Source organism: Lithobates pipiens, unplaced genomic scaffold, assembly GCF_037356315.1.
Source record: "Lithobates pipiens isolate NorthernLeopardFrog02 unplaced genomic scaffold, aLitPip1_a1.2 Scaffold_19, whole genome shotgun sequence".
In the NCBI taxonomy this organism is placed as follows: domain Eukaryota; kingdom Metazoa; phylum Chordata; class Amphibia; order Anura; family Ranidae; genus Lithobates; species Lithobates pipiens.
In genome coordinates this window covers 63,172,733-63,199,123 of record NW_027507764.1, presented here as the reverse complement: position 1 = coordinate 63,199,123, position 26,391 = coordinate 63,172,733, and the positions used below count along the sequence as shown (strand labels likewise).

The 26,391-nt window shown below is 44.8% G+C and overlaps 1 protein-coding gene across 1 annotated transcript; it reads right to left on the bottom strand.

Annotated features, from left to right (window-relative positions):
• Positions 1-5,692: 5,692 nt before the first annotated feature.
• On the bottom strand, positions 5,693-25,754 carry CYP51A1 (cytochrome P450 family 51 subfamily A member 1). The gene is made up of 11 exons (XM_077490815.1): positions 25,524-25,754; positions 19,253-19,420; positions 17,676-17,774; positions 16,074-16,250; positions 15,608-15,734; positions 14,080-14,254; positions 12,829-12,948; positions 9,252-9,447; positions 8,232-8,327; positions 7,960-8,128; positions 5,693-6,068 (listed from the first exon to the last, which is right to left on the bottom strand). The coding sequence occupies exons 2-11, from the start codon at positions 19,412-19,414 to the stop codon at positions 5,890-5,892; spliced, it is 1,500 nt and encodes a 499-aa protein (XP_077346941.1). The 5' UTR covers positions 19,415-19,420; positions 25,524-25,754; the 3' UTR covers positions 5,693-5,889.
• Positions 25,755-26,391: the final 637 nt, after the last annotated feature.

The window sequence follows — 26,391 nt, the reverse complement described above, 5'->3', positions numbered from 1 at the left end:
TCGTGTCCAGTACAAGAGATCTGTGGGTAGATGCGCCAGACATGCTGGTGGCTCCGTGGGATCAGTACCAGCTGATCTATGCCTTTCCTCCACTAAAACTGTTACGACGTCTGCTTCGCAGAGTGGAAGTCGAGGGGATCCCAGTAATTCTGGTTGCCCCAGATTGGCTTCAGCGTCCTGGGTATGCAGACCTACTGCGCCTGGTGGCAGATGCCCCATGGCGACTGCCGTTGCGAGAGGACCTTCTGTCTCAAGGTCCAATTCTCCATCCTGCTTTACCATCGCTGGCTTTAACGGCATGGCTATTGAGAGCCAGGTGTTGAGGAACTGGGGTCTGTCGGACTCGGTGATCCCTACTATGCTGAGAGCACGGAAATCTTCTCGGAAGATATATCATTGTACTTGGAGAAAGGATGGCATCCGCGCTCCTTTTCTATATCCAGGATCCTGCTGTTTCTTCAGCAAGTGGGTGGACCAGAAATTGGCGTTAAGCACCATTAAAGGACAAATATCAGCCTTGGCTGTCTTTTTTTCAACGACCTTCGGCGTCTCACTCACTAGTGAGTACTTTTGTTCAGGGGGTGCGACATGTAGTCCCTCCGGTGCATTCACCATTACCCACTTGGGATCTGAACCTGGTGTTGTCGGTGCTTCAAAAACCGCCATTTGAAAATATCAGAGAGATTCCCCTGTTGACGCTTTCCAAGCAAGTGGTCTTTCTAGTGGCCATCACATCGGCCAGGAGGGTTTCGGAATTGGCGGCTTTGTCCTACAAACCATCCTTGTGTCCTAAGCTGACACATCCTAAGGAAGCGGCCCTTCACGCTCGGGCTCAGGTTCTGGTTCGGGCTCTAAAAGTGTGTTTGTCTGCCACGGCTCCCTTTCAGAAGTTGGACTCACTGTTTGTTTCGGTGGCTGGTCCAAATAAAGGCATGGCGGTCTCATCGGCCACCATTTTCAGGTGGATCAGACAGATTGTAGTACAAGCCTATGCCTTGAAGGGGCAGGTGCCCCCCTTAGTGGTCATGGCCCACTCCACAAGGGCAATCGGAACGTCTTGGGCCTTCTGACACCAGGCGTCTGTCGCTCAAGTGTGTAAAGCGGCAACCTGGTCATCTGTCCACATGTTTACCAAGTTCTACAAGGTAGACGTCAATGCATCGGCTGATGCCTGTTCTGGCCGCAAAGTTTTGCAGGCGGCTTTATAGTTGCAATTGTGTATGCAATAATTCCCTTTTTCCTGTTTTTGTGGGTAAAAACGCAGTACTTTTAAGTTAATGCACTGTTGCATTAATTTCCGCGGTTGTGGGTAGTCCCTCCTGTTGAGGGGACCCTGGTTTTGTGGTGTTTTTTTTCCACGCACTGTTGTTTTTGTGGGTAAAGTTACACTAGTTCCCACTTCCCATGGTGGATGAAGTTTTATGCTGTTTTCCCACCCCTCATTTGGCACTGCTTGGACGTCCCAATGGCTAAGAGAGGAGCTGTGTTGGTCGGTGAATATAAGAGAAAATAGGATTTTTTGTACTCAATGTAAAATCCTTTTCTCTGCAATTCCCTCCTGTTTTTCTTTCGTTATACTGCTTGTTGACGTACTGATGACTGCATGGCAGGCTGTGGGGTTGTTACCTAAGGGACCGCCCCCTGGGTGGAACTGGAAAGTTCTGTGTTTTACATAACATGTAATGCCTAGTATTCTCCAAAAATGGCATAGCAACCCAATGGCTAAGAGAGGAGCTGTGTCGGTCGGTGAATTACAGAGAAAAGGATTTTACGGTGAGTACAAAAAAATCCTGTTTTTTGTTTAGTATTTTTTTTTCCTCTGCATGTAGGTGCACAAACAAGACCAGTTCTGAGCATGTTTTATACTGGAGAAATGTGACTTCTGACCACTAGGGGGGGATGATGCAACGTAACCTGCCAGGTGTTACTACATCTGCCCATGCTGCTTTTTCTGTTTGGTCTTCATTAGCTCCCCACTAATGATTTCAAAGTACCCCTGTCATACTGCTATTGCTGGCCTTCTGAAAATACTAGTTTACTGACTGCTGAGCCTCTGCCTTTAGTAATTAGTCATCCCAACTTAGAACAAGGATGCCGGTAGGGAAATTCATAGGCCTGTTTCACACGGGCTTCAGCTTGTACAAGAGAAGTGTGAACAGCAAGCTTTGACAAAGCATTTTCAGATCTGTGCTCAACATTTACAAGCTGGACTGAATTGTACTTTAACTACTTAAGGACTGGAAGGATTTGCCCCTGTAATGACCAGGCCATTTTTTGCGATACAGCACTGCATCGCTTTAACTGACAATTGCACATGCGACGCTGTACACAGACGTCTTTTTTTTCCTCCACAAATAGAGCTTTCTTTTGGTGTTATTTGGTCACCTCTGCGGTTTTTATTTTTTGTGCTATAAACAAAAAAAGGTGACGATTTTGGAAAAAAAGCTATATTTTTTACTATAATAAATATTCCCCAACAAAACATAATAAAACGAATTTCTTCCTCAGTTTAGGCCGATATGTATTCTACATATTTTTGGTAAAAAAAATAAAAATGAGCGCATATTGATTGGTTGGCGCAAACGTTATAGCGTCTACAAAATAGAGAATAGATTTTTATTTTTTACTAGTAATGGTGGTGATCAGCAATTTTTATCGGGACTGCGACATTGCAGCGGACAGATCGGACATTTTTTACACATTTTTGGGGCCATTGACATTTATACAGCAATTAGTGCTATAAAAATGCACTGATTACTGTGTGTCACTGGTAGAAAAGGGGTTAACACTAGGGGGCGATCAAGGGGTTAAATGTGTTCCCTGCTAGGTGATTCTATGTGAGGATGTGATTTACTAGAGGAGGAGCCAGATCGTTGCTCCTACTTGGTAGGTGCAAACGATCTGTCTCCCCTCTCCTCACAGAATGGGTATTTATACACACGTGATCCCACGTGGCCACGTGCATCGTGTCCCCTGCCATGCAGCGGGTGTGCCTGCTATGGATCTTAAAGGAGCCGCCGTACAATGATGCTGTTTCGTGGGAACATGCCGACCTGCCACAGTATAATGAAAGCGGTTGGTAAGAAAGTGGTTAAAGGAGCTGTACTTCTCCTGTGGATCACAGGAGTGCAGTTCGCTCTGAAGCCCGCTGTCAGCTGACATTACACAGATGGTTCAGGCTTGGGCAAGATCGTGCCCATGAAGTCTGGATCTCCTCACATGCCTATAGTGACACCCGGCTTAGCCTCTCAGCAAGCCTTAGCTGGCTGCTCCCGCCCCCTCCACAACCCATCGCTCCAATGAGCAAGGGAGGCAGAGAAGACAGAAGCAGCTCTCTGATTAGGGAACGCTGAGAACCAAGCGATCGGCGGTGTTTGATCGATTGTTTCTCACTCTGAGAAGCGCCAGGGGCCATCAGACTGATGCTGCATCCACCTAGGTAAGTATAATTCTACAAAAAAAATGCTTAGTCAAGCTTGCTGTTCACACTGCTCTTATATATACGCTGAAGTCCATGTGAAACCTGCTTTATGTCAGAACTTTTCATTTGGATACAAAGCAATGAAGCCAGAGTCAAAGAAAAGTGAGTACACCCCTTACATTTTTGTATACGTTTAATTATATCTTTTAATGTGACAACACTGAAGAAATGACACTTTGCTACAATGTAAAGTAGTGAGTGTACAGCTTGTAGAATTTGCTGCACCCTCAAAATAACTCAACACACAGCCAATAATGTCTAAATCGCTGCCAACAAAAGTGAGTAACCCCCTAAGTGAAAATGTCCAAATTGGGAACAATTGGCTCTTTTCCCCTCCCCGGTGTCATGTGACTTGTTAGTGTTAAAAAGTCTCAGGTATGAATGAGGAGCAGGTGTGTTAAATTTGGTGTTATCACTCTCACTCTTTCATACTGGTCTCTGGAAGTTCAACATGACACCTCATGGCAAAGAACTCTGAGGATCTGAAAAAAAGAGAATTGTTGCTCTACATAAAGATGGCCAAGACCATGTAATGGTTTAACAGGACCGGTTCCACTCAGAACAGGCCTCACCATGGTCGACCAAAGAAGTTGAGTGCGCATACTCAACGTCATATCCAGAGATTGTCTTTGGAAAATAGGCATATGAGTGCTGCCAGAATTGCTGCAGAGGTTGAAGGGGTGGGAGGGGGTCAGCCTGTCAGTGCTCAGACCACATGCTGCACACTGCATCAAATTGGTCTGCATGGCTGTCATCCCAGAAGGAAGCCTCTTCTAAAGATGATGCACAAGAAAGTCTGCAGTTTGCTGAATTCAAGCAGACTAAGGACATGGATTACTAGAACCATGTCCTGTGGTCTGATGAGACCAAGATAAACTTATTTGGGTCAGATGGTGTCAAGCGTGTGTGGCGGCAACCAGGTGAGGAGTACAAAGACAAGTGTGTCTTGCCTACAGTCAAGCATGGTGGAGGGAGTGTCATGGTCTGGGGCTGCATGAGTGCTGCCGGCACTGGGAAGCTACAGATCATTGAGGGAACCATGAATGACAGCATTCATAATAGAGCATTATCCTCTCCCGTTGGAAACTGGGCCGCATGGCAGGATTTCAACAATGGCCCCAAAAACACCTTCAAGACGACCACTGCCTTGTTAAAGAAGCTGAGGGACTGGCCAAGCATGTCTTCAGACCTAAACCCTATTGAGCATCTGTGGGGTATCCTCAAAATGGAAGGTGGCGGAGGGCAAGGTCTCAAACATCCACCAGCTCTGTAATGTCCTCATGGAGGAGTGGAAGAGGACTCCAGTGGAAACCTGTGAAGCTCTGCTGAACTCCATGCCCAAGAGGGGTTGGCAGTGCTGGAAAATAATGGTGACCACACAAAATATTGACCCTTTGGGCCCAATTTTGACATTTTCACTTAGGGGTGTACTCACTTTTGTTGCCAGCGGATTAGACATTAATGGCTGTTTGTTTAGTTATTTTGAGGGTACAGAAATTTTACACTGTTAAACAAGCTGTACACTTACTACTTTGCTACAATGTAAAGTGTCATTTCTTCAGTGTTGTCACATAAAAAGATATAATAAAATATTTACAAAAATGTGAGGGGTGTACTCACTTTTGTGAGATACTGTATATATTATATAAAATATTATTGATGAGTAAATGGAGGGCAAGGCAGGGATATTTTAGGCCTCCATCACGCTATAAGGACATTGTGTTAAGGCATCTTATTAATTATAAAAGAAAAGAAAAAAAAGCTGCCAATGCAGTGCAAACGGACCAAAACACGCGCATGGCCCTTTGTTTGAGAATGAAGTGCACCAATATGTGCTGCTATGAATCTGTTGCTACTGTAAAGTGTTTGGGAGCACCAAAAAAAATGCAATAAAAACACACAAGTCTGAATGGGCCCTTACAGAGACCCTGTCACCAGCTTTAAAAATGTATTCCAGAAAAAGTCCATTCTCTACAACAGGGATATGCAATTAGCGGACCTCCAGCTGCTGCAGAACTACAAGTCCCATGAGGCATAGCAAGACTGACAGCCAAAAGCATGACACCCAGAGGCAGAGGCATGATGGGACTTGTAGTTTTACAACAGCTGGAGGTCTGTTTATTACATATCCCTCTCCTCTACTTGGAGTGTCTAAATATGATCGGTGCTGTCTGCTTTTTACGTTTGGCACACAAATCATTAACACAAATAGTAATTAAACATTATTTAATGCAACTTATTTACAGCATTTCTAAACATACAAATCTGGAGGAAAAAAAAAAAAAATGCATACCAATTTTATACATTATTTCACATTCATTTTATAAAATACATAGCATGTACAAGAACAAATTAATCCCACGTTGTAATGTACAATATCCCCGCTTGCAGAATAGCAATCAGTGTTTTCACAGTTTCCTTCTTTTGTATCTGATGATGGGGTTGTTGGGTGTATGGATCATTGTTGTGTAGTTGATTGTAGGGAAATACCCATCCACCAGTTCATATTCATACAGCCGGAGCATTGTAGACCAAATCGTTTTAATCTGGACGTAAGCAAAATTCTCCCCAATACACCGATGACGACCTGAAAAACAGGAAATATTTGATGTGGATGTAACAATATTGCTTTTGTTATTAACCTCCCTGGCGGTATGATTCAGTCTGGTTTTAGGTGCTGAAAGCGGTACAATTATTTTGCATGGAAATTTGGCGTTTTATATTGTAGTCCTGTAAATCTTAGGAATAACTCTCTTAAATCTGTTCAAACCAGAGTCTAGCAGACATCCCGGGTATGATAAAGTTTATAATATAATAAATAATAATAAAAATTATTCAATAATGTAATCAAATCCTAAAACACTGAAAAAGGGACACTTTTTGGTTGCTATGGACAATTTCCAAATTCCAGGCAGAAAAAACTGTATTTATAATAGAAAAAGTGCATGCAGGGCACTGCACAGACCACTAGGGACAAATGGGGTGTGTATTTTTTAATACTGTACTGTAATCTGCAAGATTACAGTGCTGTGTGTTTTTTGTGTACTTTTACTTTTTTGAATTTGCCGCCGCTCTCCGCTCCCGTGCGCCGTAACGTCACAGGGAACGGAGCTCGGCGGCATTCGGCACTGTGAATCGAGCGGAGGACAACTCAATCACACAGCGCGGCGGACATCGCTGGATCCAGGGGACAAGGTAAGTAACTTCTCCGTGTGTCCTCCCCTGCATCCAGCGATGCGATCCCGAGTCTGGCTCGGGGTTACTGCTCCTGTTAGTAAAATCCCAACCCGAGCCAGACTCGGGATTACCGCTAGGGGGTTAAGGTGATTTCTACATTAACATTGGCTTCAGACATAGGCTCACCCTGAGCTATCCGACCGGGAAGCTGTCAAAGTGGACTGCCTATCATAGTCAGCAGATACATTCCCCAGTGCACAGCCACATGAACACACATCCCCTAGCATGTGTGACTGTAGTGCAGGGAATACCTCCGTCACAGTCTGCGGCAACTCAGAGCCCTCCTCATTTCCTGGCTGTAGGGTGTCCAGCATTATCTAGCTCTTTCCTCTTTAACTATAATGTACCTAGCCCACGCCTTTTTAAGCACAGCCTGAATATAAAAAAATTCTAGGCATCAGTGGGAGTAAACCGTGTGCCCCATCTTTGATATTAGGGGAGGAATAGTGTCATTGACATGAATTATGCCCCATTTTTGGTGTCAGGACAGAATAGTGCCCCAAGGGCCAGATAAAGGCAAGCAAAGGGCCGCAGTTTGGAGACCCCTGCTTTAAGGCATGTACGACGGTACAGCGCTGTGCAATATTTCTCTTCCTAACTGGTAATAAACCTGGTTGATTCTGCCAGTTCCCGAGTTCCCCTGCTGACCACAATTTTCATGGCTGCTGAGCCCTGACTACCATGGTCAGTTTACGTGTCTCCGTCCCTCCCTGTCCACATGAGAGCATTTGCTCTCCACCCTCTATTCCGGTGCATAATGCAGCACATTTCAATGTATGTAATGCAGATATCCAGCTATTACCAAAACTGTAAGTTTTTATTAGATATGACAAGGATAAATACCGTTTCTGACACTGCAGTCATGTGATCCCCTGTGGCCGGCCTCGATCTACGGAGAGAAGCGGGAGGGGCGGAGATTCCCCTCTGCTAGCTGGCTCATGTCACAGGGAAATCTCCGCTTCTCTCCATAGATCGAGGTCGACCAGCCAGCACAGGAGGGTCACGGGACCGCACAGCTGCGGTGTCAGAAACTGTATTTATCTTTATCATTGCTAACAAAACACTTAGTAATGAAGATATCCAGCCATTACCAAAACTAACATGTAAAGTCACTTTGGTGACTTTACAAACACTTTAAGTGCCCCTAGAGGGTGGAAGGAATGCTGGGAGTGCACAAGTAAGTGTTCTTGGTGATATGTTTTCTACAATGGAGTAATCCGTACAAAGCTATTTAACATTACCTGCTCCAAAAGGAACATATGCAAACTTCTCTCCGGCAGCAGGATTCTCGTGAAGGTATCGATCAGGGTTGAATTCTGTGTTTTTCTCCCAGATGTCCTTCAGGCGGTGGTTTACAGTGGGGGATACACAGACCTGGTGTCCTGGTGGGATGTCATACCCAGCCACACTCTAAAACAAAAAAGTTTTATATGTTTGTTACATAAAAAAAAAAACACCATACCACTATGTGCAACAAGGGGAAATATTACCCAGAATCCTCCTGATCACTGACCTGTGGTGTCCTGGCCATTCTCATCATAGTCATTATAGGAGGTCTCAATCTCAGGGTTTCTTTGATGCAGCGGTCCAGGACCTGCAAATCTTTAAGCTGGAAACAGACACAAATAAAGTGTAAGGTGTCATTTGGAAAAAATCTCAGATGTTTCCCTGTCAATGTTGATAAACCCACTGACCCCTGAATGTGACTCTGCGGACCTTCCTCGTTCTGAAGTGTACTGTATATATTTAATCCCAAAATCTCTTGCTTGGCAAATGATGCAATTCTGCAGTCTGCTCAATGTACAAAAAAACTGGCAATATATTTTCTATCCAATGAGCAAGAAGGTGACAAAGAAAGCTGTAAAGCCTAAAGCGGGAAATTGGAGCCTCACAAGGCTACCTAGTCGGGCAAAGAGGTGAATCAAGACTGAGCAGAATTACCTTAGATCAGGGGTCCTCAAACTATGGCCCGCCCCTTTAACATCGCAGCACTCCCCCTCCCCTCTGCTACCTTAATCACACAAGAACCATGACAGGTCCAAACTTTTGCGTTAAGAAGCAAGCGATTGCTAGGACCGCCCCACTGCCTAGTAACCAATCGATCACCTGCCTTTCACTTGAAAAGTCCTGCCCTTTGTCCGGACCTGTCATGCTTCACATCTTGTGTAAATAAAGGTAGCAGAGGGGAGGGGAAGTGCTGCGATCTTATGGAAGGGGCAGTGAAATACTGCTGGGGAGCTCTGTGATGGGGGGCCCTTTGTGTAGGGGGTTCTGTGAAATAATTTTTTTGAGAAAAAAATAAATAAAAATAAAAATGTTCTTCATTTTAAAAATTTTATTTTTTTGCACTACAAATAAGATGTGTGCATAGGAATTTTTTCAAACTCTGGCCCCCCAATAGTCTAAAGGGGCCATGAAATAATCATAATTTCCTTGAGAGCAGGTCCTGATGAATAGTATGTAAGGCACTGAGTAAATTGTTGGTGCTATATAAATGTCTGTAATAATAATGTGACAAATGAAAGTTCTTCACCTGCTCGTAATTCACCGGTGGGAGGTCCTCTCCAAACACGGCCTTCTGCTCTGCAAAGCACTGTTCCTGGATGGACTTGTTTTTTGCAAGGAAGAATCCCATCCAGGCGCTGGTGGTGGAAGACGTGTGCTGTCCCGCCAGTAAGAGACCAATGAGCATTCCGGCAATCTCATCATTCGTCAGTGAAGTGCCATCCCTGCAACCCAGAACACAACATGTAAACTACATGCAGCAATTAAATGGAAAGCTCTGCTGACCTCTCCATCCTGAGCCAATGGCTTTGTTACTTCCTGTGTCACTGCATAAGTATACCAATCAGGAATCCTCATTTCATGGGCTGGTTCCTTGTTCTCCATTGGTCATGTGGTACTAAAGCCAGCGGAACAGCATGATAGCCAGATAACCATTTTCAAAAAGAAAGGTCAGCAATGCTTGGCTAGACATTTCTCCAAGCACAAATCTTCAAGGGCTAGTAAACCCCTTCAGATGAAAAATAAGTATAAAGAGTGCGGGAAAGAGACAATGAGCCCTAAACCAGGGACAGAATTGTATTTTAATTTTTTAAATTCCTATATTTAACAAAAGAGTTGCATTGTACAAACATATGCAAGAGCAATGCACAATAAAGTTATAGAGGTAGTCAAGCATCAATAAAAAAAAAAAAAAAAAAAAGTGGCTAAGCAACAGCCAGGGACAACATTTAAATAGAAAAAGGGGATGATGGTGTCAAATGTTAGCAGACACCCATGACCGCATTCATTTGGGCCCGGTTCACACCTATGCAGGTTACAGTTTGCATATTCCAGGTGCATTTTGCGTTTTTCAATACAAGTTTTTGATCTATTGATGTCTATGGAACCAAAAACTAGACAAAAATCCCTGGCCCTTTCCATAAAATGCACAAAAGTGACCCATAGGAAACCATGGTAAATGGTCTGTAGTGTATTTCTGCAAAACTGAAAATGGACTACAAAAATGCATAGGTGTGAACCGGGCCTTAGACAAAATGCCACAAAACCATTTGCTTGTATTTTGACATTTAGAGCTATAGTGTTTCTACCTAGGGCAACAGGGAGAGCCCGACTAGTATTGTGCGCCAAGTGCCCCTTTGATGTCTTTGCACAGAATCTAATATGCCCCATAATATTTGGATAAGAGTAGTATTATCTGTTGTCCAAAAGTGCAGAGTAAGTAATAAATACCATAACAGAATTGGTTCAGATACCCTGCTAATGAGGCAGATCTGCAGATCTCCAGGATTTAGTGATAGCAAATTAATATCTTAAAACCTCTCTGCAAAAAAAAAAAAAAAAAAAAAAAAAAAAAAACACACAGCAAAGTGGTGGAGGTGTAATAAAACTTCAGAAAAAACACTTGGGTGACCAAGGGGACCCTAAATGGTTGTCACTGGAAAGCTTAGATCAGAATCATGATGCACAGGGTCAATCTGAGTGGCTCTGTACCTTGTGATGGCTGTGAACCAATCACAAGTGTTAACAATAATAGTGTTTATAAACATTCAGCCCATTCACAATGAAGGAAGCCTCCCTTCCACTGTTGTGAATAGATTAAAGGTTTGTAAACAAAGCAGATTGAAGGAGAAGATGGGGGGGGGGGGGGGTGTCTTAAGGCCTACCTCCAGGAATAATCAGGAATTCAGGAATACTAGGACTTTATATATTGTGTACTCAATAAATGTGGCACTGTGTTGCCCTTTACTTTTTTTTTTTACTATTCCCAGTTCCGCCTTGGAGAAAATTGAGTGCTGTCCGTGATACTTTTTTTATTTGCACTAACATACAATTTTTCAGGACAAGCTTTCGGGGTATGTCCCCTTCTTCAAGGCTCAAGCAATGCTAATGAAAGAACATATGTGCATGACTGACATATAACTGCTTGGACCTTGAAGAAGGGGACATGCCCCGAAAGCTTGTCCTGAAAAATTGTATGTTAGTGCAAATAAAAAAAGTATCACGGACAGTACTCAATTTTCTCTGTCGCAATTGCACTAATACGGCTACAATCACATTAAGTATGCAGTTCCGCCTTAAAAGTCCAAGGGGGTGTCTTATGACTCATCCCCCCTCCCTTCCTGGCAAACTCTTAGGCGAGTTAGGCTTATGACATCATCCACAGCTCGCTCTAAGCTAATGACCAGATAAGATACAAGAAGTGGGCTGTATAAGGTATTAACTGGCGGAAAAAATATATTTTACTATCCAAAGTTAAAACAACAAGGGCAGAAGATTTACTAGATGGAAAGATGAAGAAAAAAAAAAAAATGACTGAAAGTCCGCTTTAAACAAATACTTTGCTTGGAACAAGTTCCAAGCCATTTCCTTCATTAATCAATTCAGCAGCTGTCAGCACTGTAAAGATGTAGCTTCATCTTCATACAGTATATCCACTTGACCCCGGAAGATTTACCCCCCTCCCCTTCATGACCAAGCCATTTTTTTTTTTGCTATACAGTACTACTTTAACTGGCACTTGCGTGGTCATGTAAGTATAATTATATTATAATATATACATACGCACGTAATGGCCGCGATCGGTACCTTATAGCGGGACAGCAATAATATTGCGGCGGACGATTGGACACTTTTGGCACACTTTGTGGGAGCCAGTGACACGAATACAGTGATCAGTGCTAAAATAATGCCGTCACTGTACTAATGACACTGGCTGGGACGGGGTTAATCTAGGGTGATCAAAGGGTTAAATGTGTGATTATATATATATATATATATATATATATATATATATATAAATATAAAAATTTAACACACACGGACACAGACTTGATTTTGTTTCAGGAATGGGACTGCATAACACCGTATTGCTGCTTCAACACAGCACCACATACTGTATATATGTATCATTTGATTTTGTTAATTTTATAGCGCTGCACTTTTTATTACGTATTTTGTTCCTGTGCCCAATGTCTGGGTTATAGTGCCTAGCTGATGTTTTGCACAGATAATACTTTTATTTATTTACCACATACTGTATGTAGCTGTATACTGCACTGACAGCTGCTGCGTCAATTAGTTAACCACCTTGGTCCAAATTAACTATTTAAAGTCATAATATACCTGGGAGTATGGGCTCTAAAGCGTCACTGATCACCAATGATTATGGTCCCTTTTGGGAGGGAGGGGGGCCTTAAAACTTTTGGCCTTTTTTCCTCTATACAGTAAAAAATTATATAAAATTAATTGTATACAGTATTGCATGACCAAGTAACTGTCAGTCAAACTATCACAGCACTGAAAATGGCCTGGGATTGAAGGTGTAGATACATGATTGTACTCTAGGTGGTTAATATAACATTTCAGAGGTACAGCACACTTTGAGATTTTCAATGGCTTGAAATAATTATCCTACAGATCCCCCTTTGTAGCAGACACTAGGAGCAAACAGTTAGCTTCGATGGGTCCCTTTTTCCAGGGAAGGTTGGCAAATAAAAAAGGAACATGTGGTTGCAATAAAGCAGTTATTTTATAAAGCGTGTGAAATTAAAAAAACTGCATAAAACTATTTTGCACATCTCGAAAAAGCCAAATAAAAGCCTCACTTGTAAGTTGCATCTATTAATGTCTGCAGCATGTCATCCTCCCTTTCTTCAGACTGGCGGCGTTTCTGGATCACTTTGTAAAAGATTTGCTTGATCTCAAGGTGTGCTCGGTCTCGGCGTCTGTAAAATAAAAAAAAAAATAAAAAAAAATTCACATCTTCTGCATGGAGAACTCAAAACACCACAAGAGGTGTGATTATGTTCTTCAGCTTTGGAGATAAAGTAGCAATAATGAATTCCAGGTGGACATAGAATGATTACAAGAGTCCCCATGCATGTCATTTCGTGACACTTGAAGTCAAATGACAACTGAAAATTTGAAAGCAGGCCTGCAGTGCGAGTGTCTGTTTTTAAGATGTTGGGTAGTAGGTGGAAGCAGGGTTGCCATGGTGGGCACCACCAGTTTGTTGAAGTTCCCTTGTAGTCCATACAGCAGGCAAAGGTGTCTGCAGCATTATGAGCAGAGAAAACATGTCACCACCCTCCTTAAAGTGATCTGTGACAAGGCTATGGACAGTCAAGTATTGACATACTACCAAACAGTAAAAGAGCTCTAAACAAGCCTCACTGTCATCTGTAGCTGCAGGCACCTGGGAGCTATTAATCCTTAAACTTTTACAGCAGACGCACTGAATTCTCAGCTCAGCTCTCCTTGCCCAGGAGTGACTCAGCAGATCGGCTCCTCCTACTTCACCCTCCAGAGTGACTCAGCAGCTCCGGTCCCCCTGCTTCCCACCCCCTTTTCAGTGATTCAGCAGCTCAGCTTCCCTTACGCAACAGTGACTCAGCTCCTCCTACTTCTCCCTCCCAGTATCAACTCAGCAGCTCAGCTCCTCCTACTTCTCCCTCCCAGCAATGACTCGTCAGCTCCTCCTACTTCTCCCTCCCAGCATTGACTCAGCAGCTCAGCTCCTCCTACTTCTCCCTCCCAGCATTGACTCAGCAGCTCACCTCCTCCTACTTCTTCCTCCCAGCACTGACTCAGCAGCTCACCTCCTCCTACTTCTCCCTCCCAGCATTGCCTCGGCAGCTCAACTCCCCTGCTCCCACTCCCAGCAGTAATTTAGCAGCTCAGCTCCTGTTAACTTCACAGCTTTCTGGCTCTGGGAAAAGGAAGCAGGGGGAGCTGAGCTGCTAACTGCTGGGAGGGGGAAGCAGAGCTGCCATTTATTTAGAAATGTTATGACAAAGCAGGACTCACATATATCAGACAAGGATATTGGATGTGCATTTGGCAATATCTATTCTTACCTGAAGCTGGGCAGCGGCAGCCAGCCAGGGAGGAGCCAGGCAGCGTGTGTAAAGCCTCCATCCAGATCGGCGTACAGCTGGGCCACCCGCTCATCTAACAAGTTGCGAATCTCCTTCCCATGCAAACACCGGCTGGCGGTCAGGATGATCAGCTCTGACAGAGCATCAAACAGGTCTACAGAGATCAGACATATGGTCAGTACTGGACAATAAAGAATGAAAGAATGGTGTGTTCATTAAACCTACTGCAGACAATAGGTGGTAAATGATGGAATTATTACGAGAACTATCAGTCTCAAGCATCCTCTCCCCCTCCCCACCCTTTCCTGATCTGCAGGAATCCTCCTAACGCTTCTAGGCAGAAGCCAGCTGTAATCAAGCAGAAGCTGAATAGTGTGCAAGGGGTATGGGAACTCTTTTGGGAAAAAAAATTTGTAAAGTGTTACTAAACAAACCCACAACAGTAAAAATCAGTGTGTATGTGCAATAAAGCATGCTTGTTATGCTCATTGTGGAACCTAAGGGGTTAATCCTCCGCACTGTGTAAAAAGGCTGTTTGATCCTGTTTTCTATGATCCTCCCCTTCTTTTACGGTCCCCAATCCATCTGCTGATAGAACAGAGCCCTAGGAAGCTCAGTTTGGTGTGTATTGCTAGAGTTTCTGTTTTTTGGGAGAGTGCATGTGATCAGCACAGGGCCGATCAGCACCGTCCAGAGGGTCAGGAGTCATGCAGCCTCATAGGATAGTCAAAGGAGAATGAAAAATAGTCCTACACGCTTTAAAAAGTGCTGGGCCGGTGTTCAGTCAAATTCTTCAACCTGTCAGAAACTCCAACCACTTAACTTCTGGTTTCTTTAAACCAGCAGTATGTGGAGATTTTGATGTATTGGTGGTTGGACACAACACAGGCAACCGAATAGAGTCTGGTGCACGATATTATGAGTGGAGATTGTTACTTTGCTCTGATACTAGTCAACTAAATGTCCACCTCTGAGACAGCGACAACCTTGCCCTCTTTAGCTGCTGTGCTGTCAAAACAGTTCACTCCTCCTGCACCGGACTGTATTCGGTTGCCGGTGTTGTGTCCAACCACCAATTCATTAAAATCTCAAAATCTCCAATTACTAAGGGTTTAAATAAACCAGAAGTGACGTGGTTGGAGTTTCTGATGGGTTGTAGAAATTGACAGAACACCAGACACTGATAGAAGTCACAGGACTGCTATATACTGCTGATGAGAAAAGGTATTTAGCAGTTCATATTTACTAAAATAATTGCATTTCTGTGTACTGTGGGAGACCAGATATAGCAAATGCAGAGTCCTGGGTTTAGTAAAACTAAGTTTTGGATGGAGTGAGGAAAGGGTTAGAACCGCTGTTATCTCTGCCTGCTTTCCTGTTAGGACAGGAAGTGAGGGATGTCTCCATAACAGTGGTCCCCAGGAGAGAACGTAAGGGAATATCCCCCACCCCCCCCAGAACAGAATGTAAGGGGAAACCAACAAACAGGAGTGAGAATTGTCCTTACTTCTGACACCGCTATCTCCCCAACGCTTGAAATATTCAATGGTCTCCTCTTCAATCATTCTCACGTGCGTTTTGAAATGAGCAATGTTTAGACCGGTTTTGAACATTTTCTTCTGTTCCAAAAAGATCTACATAAAAAGAAAAAAAAAAAAAAAAAGTTAGAGTACATCAGTCAACAGTTGCCATTCTTGCCTTGCAGCGCTGGGGTCCTGAGTTCTGCAGCAACTTGTGTGTGGTTTTACTTTATTCACGTAGGTTGTGTCTCACAACCCTAAAATGTATGTGTAAATAAACTGCAAGCTCCTCGGGGGCATGGCCTGAAGGGAATGTGTATATTGCGAAATACACAACGTTAAATAAACAGAAAATACATAATGTAACTTTATCCAGTTATCACATCTGTGCAAGAGCCGAGATCCCTCCATACAAGATCACACAGTCCAATAATAAAATCCATGTCATCTTACCGGGTTTGGGACATCATAAGCAACTCCTTTCCCGAACACGGGAGTGGTCAAACGGGAATACACATCCTCAGCGTTCAAGTCTTCATTCTTGCTGTTAAAGAGCAATGCAGCGGCATCACTGCCCACTAGGTAGGTGAAGGTTTTTCCCACCATTGTGAAACTGAAGACGGGCCCATACTACAAAGCAGGAAATCAAGAGAACATGCCGGATTACTTTTATTAACCAGATAAATTGGCACAATAATTCTGCATTAATCTTCAAACACCTGGCTAACAGCTAATACAGTGAATGGAATCTAAAACTTAACAAAAACTTCTGGTGTTGTCTGCGCTTTCATTAGGAGTAAGAACCACTGCTCTTCCGGGCTGATCTGTTGTAGCACATGTATGTGGCGGCCTCAGCCTGCAACCCTCCGCAAGCCATGCCATCTAAAGTGTTTCACCCCACCCATCGGGGCTTAATCAGGGGCTTTATAACCAAGCCCCGATAAATTGGGTGAAATATATTAGTGCGTGGCTTGTGGAGGAGTGCAGGCTGAGGCTGTCACATACATATTCTAATACAGATCAGGCTGGGACAGTGGCAGTTCTTACTCCTATGATACACACAACTAGATGGTGATATTTCACGCCAGCACCCCATTCATGAGCACCAGTGGGACAATACATAAGTCTTTTTGCTCAGAGCGGCACTAGAGATGGATTTGGCTTCATTCAGTTTTTGTCCAGAAAAAGGAAAACTGAACTTCACATACAGGATAAAAAAAAAAAGAAACTCCTTATTTCCCCCCAGGGTCAATCAGTCCAATTTGTGGATGGAAATATTGTTCTACTAGCATACTTATAATTTGGATGAGAATATTGTCTGTGCTGCTCACTGCTCTCCTTGCTGGATGGGAAGCTGTACCTGAGCACCTGCAGTGCAAGGATCTCCCTGCTTCACCCATTCAGTGTTCTGTGCTTCCTTCATATATCATGCAGCATCTTACTGCCCCCCACCAACCCCCTCTAGTCATCAAGGGGAAAGATCTTGGGTTACATTATTATTTATTGAAGTCTGACTTTTGGCTAAGGCATTAGAGGCCCAATCCCCTCACCCAACTTCAAAAACCAGTTCAGAATCAAAATGTGTACACCCAAACCAAGTGTCTGGCTACATTTAAGACCCACACATACATCTATAAGATCTCCCATTATAGCAAAATACAGAGAAAAACTGATCTAATGTACAAAGTAGGATTGCACTGATACTGTTTTTTTACCAGCAAATATGGAGTATGAATACTTCCTCGCCAATACCAAGTACAAAAATGAATGGGCGCAAAGAATCGCATGTGATTTGAACAGGAATGCAGCTTTCCGCACCGCTCCTGTGTGAACACTGGCTGAAGTCACTATGACAAGCCAGGATTCACACAAGAGCGGTGAGGGAAACCACATGCAATTGCTTGCAGGGCGACTTGAGCTCATTCATTTTGTAAGGGCTCAAAATTGTACTGCAAAAGGTATCGGTTTCAGGTATCAGAGCATTTGCACGAGAAGGAGTACTCATGCAAAGCTTAGTATCAGTGCAACCCTAGTATTAAGATATCACCAACTCACCTGCTCATAAGCTCTTTCTAGAAATTCAATCGGACTCTTCCCAAAAGAGATGGCATGTCCCAGGAAGGGAATCGAAGATGAAATGTATGGCGGATATTTCTACACAGGACATAAAAGTAATAAATAATACATTTAGTGGACACAGTTTATTACTTATTCCATAGGAACGTTTTGAAAAACATATTCAGGGGCTCCACAACTATGGCAAAGTACCTCCTGGAAATCCTAGAAAATGACATAAGAACACTTGACCTTGCCCCAAAACAACAATGGCTGAGCATCTCTGCATCAGATCACAACTCTCCCAGCATTCCTGAGGGCAATAAAGGACCTCTCGCCAACCAGTCTGCTCACTTTATCTGTTGCGGACAAAATCACAGCTATCTGCCCAACTGATATTCACCTATTCACATATTCTACCGCTGCCAAAGAATCTTTTGGATCCAATGCGCTTTATGATATGACCAATGCCTGGCCCTCCTATGATGCAATGGTTCCTTCTACTGTCCCCTACTTTACTACTATGTCTTGTAGTAATGTAGGAAAAACACTGAGCACAGGGGGAACCAGGCATCAGTCTCACCCGGAAGGGCGCCAGATCTAAATCATTGCTCCGTAAACTTGCAGGTTCCTTTCAACACAGCTAAGATACTAATCTTCATGTGTGAACAGCAGACCAGAGCTCCATCTGCTGGCTGGGTAGAAGACTACATTATATTATTATGCAGCATTTAAACCCCTCCCACTGACTGTGTGCAATGTTTAAACCCTTCCTGGTAAGAAGAAATGGCTGCACATCACGTTAGCTCTAAATGTAATTAAAAAACCCAAGGTGGCACCACAGGACACCAACAGGTAGTCTAGGTAGACGCGTTTCACACACTAAGGTTGTGCTTAATTATTAAGCCAGGTAATGATTAAGCACAACCTTATTGTGTGAAACGCATCTACCTAGACTACCTGTTGGTGTCCTGTGGTGCCACCTTGGGATTTTCAATAAATGGTATTTGGAACCAACGTGATGTGCAGCCATTTCTTCTTACCTTGATACTATCCATGGAGGCAAGCCAGGGCTAGCACTCACATGGAGGTTCCATCGGGCTCATCTACTTCACCTGGAGCAGCGAATTCTCTTTACTTTAAACCCTTCTTACCGGCTGTACACATATGTAAACACATAGGTGGGCCTTATTCTGTGCTGCCAACTTTATGAGTATCGGTTTTGTGTCAGGAGTATGCTTAACCAAGTGCCCCCCCCAACACTATGACCACACCTCAACAGAAAGCCCCTGATTACAGAGTGCCATTTGGGAGCCAGTAGGCCAGGCTCCCGATCACCGACAGCCAACGACCTTAACCACATGATCAGGAAACCCATGAAATGCTTCAGAGTGTGAGGATCTGGCAACCAGTGCAGCGGTATTCACGTATAACTTTCTTATAACTGCTCTGGTGGTTCTCCAAGTAAGTATACCAATGGCAGAATTAGCTAGTTCAGCTACAACCCTCCATGCAGTATAAACAGCTCAGTCACATGAATAACACTGGAGATGACAGTTAGAACACTATACACGTACCACATTATCAGCTTCCACCGTGTTGAGGTGCTTGAAGGCCAACTTGGACAGATAGGCCAGAGTGAGAAGGAAGGCGCAGGGAAGAAGCACCTTTAAAGCCAAACTGTCTCCCACGGCCTCCTCCAGCAGGGTGCCCCCTGCCTGCCACAGACTCACCAGCATGGTCACCTGCACAAGAAATGACACATGGTCACTATAACATGGAGAAGCAACAGTTCAAGCACCCACAGTAATATCACTTTTTATTGGATGGGTCCGTCTCCTATATATGGCAGCCTTCATGAGACCGAGGTCAGCAACCGGTGAATCATTATCTACTCATCCAATGAGGTCATCTGATGGTTAGATTGCCGCCAATTCCTTACCCTCCCACACCTCAGCAGTCCATTTGTTTGAAAGTCCGGGGGACCTCAGCTACAAAGTCCGTCGGATTGTCTGCCAGACCAAGTCCGTCAAAGAGTTTGGTCGTGTGTATGCAGCATTAGACACCTCTTCTACTCAAGATGAATCATATGACACAGCCAAGGGGGGGGGCCTGTGAGGATTTCCTATAGTCTACCAGGCATCGCTGAGTGAGTGGAGGGAGGAATTTGTGAACTCTGTTAGTTACTATTGACCCCCTCATCACATACCACTGACCCCCGCACTCTGCATCGCACGCTACTCTACTGAACTATGCATTACTTACTACTGGCCTCTGAATTCTGTCACTTACTACACACCCCTCCACTCTGCATCACATAGTAACATGCTATGCACTACATACTCCTGACCCCTGCAGTCAGTGTAACTACTGAACTCTGTACTGCTTACTATTGACCTCTGAACTCTTCAAACCTTACTTACTTTTAATGGGTCTTGCTAGGTTATCTCTTTAAAAATAGAAAGCACGCTGCACCCTGGTGATCTCCTCCATGTTCTTCAAGTAGGTCTCCTTCACTCCAGTGCTGCCTACCCCTTTGTTGGTCTCCTTACCATTTAACACTTTTGGTAAGGGTCAGCTCCCTGCTGTGACCCCCCCCCCCCCCCCCCCCCCCCCTGTGTGCGATGGTTCCTTCTTCAGACCCTAGCATCAGTACAGGCCTCAGCAGGGATGTGGGGAAACCTCAGCATGTGACATAAGCTGAAGAGTTTTATATTGGCCGCAGTCCTGGAACAGTGGGAGGGTGGTAGACACAGACCTCCGGAGAGGCGAGTATAAAGCCTTGTACACACTACTAGTTTTTTGGGGGTTAAACGCATAAAACAAAATAAAAAAAACTGACAGCTTAGGTCGGAGCCGTTGTACTAACAATCCAATGTTAGTACAGCAATCTATCCTGCTGTTCTAATAGGAGGATGACCCCTCGACAGAGCACATTAGTCAGCGCTCTCAGCTGCATTTTTTTTTATAAATAACATGCACTGGGGCACATACTGCAATATAACACAGGGCATTATAGGAAGAGGAAAAGTGGCTTTACAACCACTTTAAAGAGGAAGTAAACCCTGATGGGTTTACTTCCTCTTTGTCTCCCTGCAAAGGTAAAGCATAATGGACTACCGTGCATCGCATAGTAGCCCATTATGCATCACTTACCTGACACAGGAGCCAGCGATGTCACCGCTGTCCCTTGTAGTCCGGAGCATCCATCTTCTTCCGGGTATCGCTGCTCCGGCCACTCACAGTGCCGGAGCAGCGATGACGTCACTCCCGTGCGTGTGCACGGGAGCCGCCACTAATGGCATTTCGTCGTTAGCAGCGGCATGCTGCTAACGGCGATAGTGCGCCTGTGCACCGCTGTCTACAGCGCATGCGCCGTAGACAGCTATCACTGTCTTTTAGTAAATATCGCCTAAACCGTGTAGGTTTAGGCGATATTTCTTGGACCTACAGGTAAGCCTTAATCTAGGCTTACCTGTAGGTTAAAGTGGTTTGTAAGGGTTTACAACCACTTTAAGATCGTGTATGGGGGGGGGGGACCTTTCTCAATCATGCCCCTTCAATAGAAACCACCCAAACACATGGAGAAATTATAAAAAAAGAGAGATACGATTGATTGATTGAAGGTAACATGCACACCCACACCGGAATTTGGAATGAATGAATGAATGAAGAGCAATTTTTTCAGTAGTGAAACACACACACACACAGACACACACACACATACTAAAATGTGACAAATTTATTCTATTTAGATTAAAAGGGAAGACATTGACTGTCCCCCCCCTGTCCTGCAGACTGCACAGATCTATGTGGTATTGTATTGGGACACTGGGAGCATGATTTACTAAAAGCAAATATATACTGTACACTGCAAGTGCAGTATCGCTTGATTTGAGGGGAAGCTCTGCTGATTTCTATCATCCAATCATGTGGAAGCAAAAATTCCTTTTGTTTTTAAGTTTAGTTTGTTTGTGCTTTTTTTTTTTTGTTTGTTTTCTTGTACGTGATTGGGTATTCTTTGTAAAGTGAAGCGTCACCTTATTTACTAAGATCTGGAGCTACCGCACTTGCAGTGCACAGTATATTTACCTTTAGTAAATCCATCCAATGACCTCATATTGTGGATGATCCCATTGGATGGATCCAGCAGGGAGATGGGGGAGATCCTCCTTGGGGTTCACATTCACAATTAAATTAGAACATGTGACAGACCCCGCCAGGACAGGGGATTTTGGGGGAGGACTGCAGGGTGGCCTCTTGCCCACTGACTATGGGCCCGGGCTTTTGAGGGAGCACTACTCTTTGGGAAGTGTGTGCCGGGGGGGGGGGGGCAGTGGAGTGGTCTTGTTTTTGATTCAAGTCCATGTCTCCCCAAAACACACAGACTCTGAGAACTGGAGGACCCCGGATACATATTTAGGGTTTCTATGCCCAAAACCAGCAATGACTGCTTTAGATTGTGATATATAGAGCAGATGTTAATATGATCAGCTCAGAGCAACCTGATTCTGGGGTCTCCTGCCATCATCTGTTTATTAGGGGTCATGTTTATATGTATGATAATGTGTATTGTACTTTGTGAGCTTGTTGCTGGACAGTCTGGGATTCCTGATTAACCACTTCAGCGCCTGAAGAATTTACCCCCTTCCTGACCAGAGCACTTTTTGTGATACGGCACTGCGTCAGTTTAACTGACAATTGCGCGGTCATGCGAAGTTGCACCCAAACAAATGAAGCTTTCTTTTGGTGGTATTTGATCACCTTAGCGGTTTTTATTTTTTGCACCATAAACAAAAAAAGGAGCGACAATTTTGGGGAAAAAAAAAAAAAAAAGCTATATTTTTTCCTTTTTGCTATAATATCCCCCCAAAAAAATATTAAAAAAAAAAATAAATTTTCCTCAGTTTAGGCCGATATGTATTCCTCTACATATTTTTGTTAAAAAAAAAAAATACATAAATAAATCGCAATAAGCGTATACTGAATGGTTTCACAAAAGTTATATCGTCTACAAAACAGGGGTTAGATTTACGGCATTTTTATTATTAGTAATGGCGGTGATCTGCGATTTTTATCGTATCGTGACTGCGAAATTAGGGCAGACACATCGGACACTTTGGCACTATTTTGGGACCATTGCCATTTATACATAAAAAATGCACTGATTACTGCGTAAATGTCACTGGCATGGAAAGGGTTAACCACTAGGGGGCAATGAAGGGGTTAAGTGTGTCGTAGGGTTCTAACTGTGGGGGGGATGGGCTTCAACACAGACAGTGATCACTGCTGCTGATGACAGAGAGCAGTGATCTCTGTCCTGTCACTAGGCAGAACGGGGAAATGCCTTGTTTACATTGGAATCTCCCCATTCTGCGGCTCCGTGACACGATCGTGGGAGACCAGCGGACATCGAGCCCGCGGGTACTGCAGGCACGGCACGCCCACAATGCCGCTTCTTAAAGGGGACGTACCTGTACGCTCATTTGCACAGCTGTGCCATTGTGACGATGTATTTTGCCGTGCGCTGGTTCGCAATCGGATAATCAAAGCTCTTGGAGGTTATCTAACCATTGTGTGATGTTTTGGGTAATATTTGGTTTTATTGGTCATGTGGTGACTGACCTACTTTTGAAGTGTATAAAAACCTGTATTTCTGTACAATAAAGAGTCATTCCTTTGGTTCTGTCCCCACATCTGTTCTATGTACGATGATTGGGGTAAAGGGCTGGCATCGGCTCTCGGTCCACTCGGGGCGGTTTGGAGGGAAGGACACGCTGTTTAGCAGAAGCACCTAAGCGGGGTGCCAGGCGGTCCGTCACAGATTTCCATCTGCCTGTGTATGGTCTGTATTCTACAATGCTTTACATACGAGGACATATGTCTGAGCCTCGGGATCACAACAAGCTGCAGAACTGTGCATTGTGTGTATAAGAATTAATACAGAGAGACCCCATCCTAAATCTTAGGGGGGTGAACAGAACCCCCTCCAATACCCCCCCCCCCCACAGATCATCCTGAACCCAACAATACAAGTCACATACACTGGAGGTGGCAGTCCACAGAAATAGGTCAGGGGGTGGGGTGGGGTGGTTGTGTCCTGGTGGGCCAGAGAGATCATTAAATGACCACAAAGATGGACGGATGGATGAACAGATTGCTTGGCTGACAGGATTGGATGGATGGACAGACCATGTATGTGGTGGTGGGATGGATGGTTGGTTGGTTTGTGTAGGGAGTGATGGATGGATGGTGCAGGGATTGATGGTTGGTTGGATGGATGGTTGGTGTAGGGATGGTTGGTTGGATGGATGAATGGTTGGATGGATGGTGCAGGGATTGATGGTTGGTTGGTTGGTTGGATGGATGGTGCAGGGATTGATGGTTGGTTGGATGGATGGTTGGTGTAGGGATGGTTGGTTGGATGAATGGTTGGATGGTGTAGGTGATGTAAGGAGAGATGGAATGATGGATTGACAGTGTAGGTGGTGAAGGAATGGATGGCTGGATGGTGTAGGGACGGTTGGTTGGTTGGTTGTAGGGAGGGATGGTTGGATGGATGGAGGGATGTTTTTTTTGGTGTAGAAAGGGGTGGAGGGATGGATGGTTGGTTGGTGTAGAAAGGGATGGTTGGAGGGATGGATGGTGTATAAAGGGTTAGAGAGATGGTTGGAGGGATGGAGGGATGGATGGTTGGTGTAGAAAGGGTTAGAGGGATGTATGATTGGTGGAAGGATGGATGGATGGATGGATGGTTGGTTGGTGTAGGTGGTAGGGATGGATGGATGGTTGGTTGGTTGGTTGGTTGGTTGATGGATGGATGGAGGCTTGGATGGTGTAGGTGGTAGGGATGGATGTATGGATGGATGGTTGGTGTAGGTGGTAGGGATGGATGTATGGATGGATGGTTGGTGTAGGTGGTAGGGATGGATGGATGGCTGGTTGGTATAGGTGGTAGGGATGGATGGTTGGTTGGTTGGTGTAGGTGGTAGGGATGGATGGATGGATGGTTGGTGTAGGTGGTAGGGATGGATGGATGGATGGATGGATGGTTGGTTGGTGTAGGTGGTAGGGATGGATGGATGGTTGGTGTAGGTGGTAGGGATGGATGGATGGATGGTCGGTTGGTTGGTGTAGGTGGTAGGGATGGATGGATGGATGGTCGGTTGGTTGGTGTAGGTGGTAGGGATGGATGGATGGATGGTTGGTTGGTGTAGGTGGTAGGGATGGATGGATGGATGGATGGTTGGTTGGTTGGTGTAGGTGGTAGGGATGGATGGATGGATGGATGGTTGGTTGGTGTAGGTGGTAGGGATGGATGGTTGGTTGGTTGGTGTAGGTGGTAGGGATGGATGGATGGATGGATGGTTGGTGTAGGTGGTAGGGATGGATGGATGGATGGTTGGTTGGTTGGTGTAGGTGGTAGGGATGGATGGATGGATGGTTGGTTGGTTGGTGTAGGTGGTAGGGATGGATGGATGGATGGTTGGTTGGTTGGTGTAGGTGGTAGGGATGGATGGATGGATGGTCGGTTGGTTGGTGTAGGTGGTAGGGATGGATGGATGGATGGTCGGTTGGTTGGTGTAGGTGGTAGGGATGGATGGATGGTCGGTTGGTTGGTGTAGGTGGTAGGGATGGATGGTTGGTTGGTTGGTGTAGGTGGTAGGGATGGATGGATGGTTGGTTGGTGTAGGTGGTAGGGATGGATGGTTGGTTGGTTGGTGTAGGTGGTAGGGATGGATGGTTGGTTGGTGGATGGATGGATGGATGGATGGACAGTGCAGCCCCCCCCCTGCACAGTCTGAGCACTATGACAGAATGTCGCCCACACAGGCCGTGTCCCCCTACCTGCACTGATGTCCGCAGAGGTGATCCGGTTCCAGTCCTTGCAGTGAGTGGGGGGGTGTCTTCCACTCCGTCCGCTTTTGCAGTCAAACTGACAGAGGGCGGGAGTGGGCGTGTCCAGGGAGAGGAGCTGTCACTACACCGGACTCCTCGTACAGACAATGACCGAGAGCCCACCAGGCCTTAGCAGAGCCTCAGACCCGATAAAGTGCCCTCCCTCCGGACTGACACCCGCCAACCAGACCCCAGAACACAGCAAGACTGCCAATGGGCGGGACCTAAAGTGGTCAGTGTGGGCGGGGTCAGAGACCAGCAGCTCTGTGCTGTTTCATGACGTCGCGTTGTCATTGGCTGGCACTTGCTGAACTGATGTCTGACTATGTGACGTCAGGGGCAGCCCGTCTTATCGCGGAGGAGCCGAGCGCTGTGAGGAGGAGACCCAATGTACAGAAGGGAGGAGCGTGTGACACCGGGGACCGCCCCCTACCTGTGTCCCACCTGTATGAGCTTAAAGGGACACTCCACTCAGAGCACGCAGTTCTTCAGAGGTCTTCAGTCTCAGAAAAAAGGCACTGTCATTTTTTTATTTCCAGATGAAATCTGCTTGATCCTCCCCTCCAAATTTTTATTTTTGAATTTTTTTTTTGTAGTTTGATTTTTTTTTTCAGCCTAGAGATTGTCTTGTTAACACTCTGCTAAAACGTTCTTTTTTTTTCTATTCCATACATTTTTTATTTTATCAAAAGAAAACATAATTAAGATTGGTGCAAATGGTACATAGCATTGTACTGAAAAAACATTGTAAAGGCATATATTAGCAGTGCTTCTTGACAGGCATTTTCCCGTCACTTCTTGTTTACAAGTTTAAATC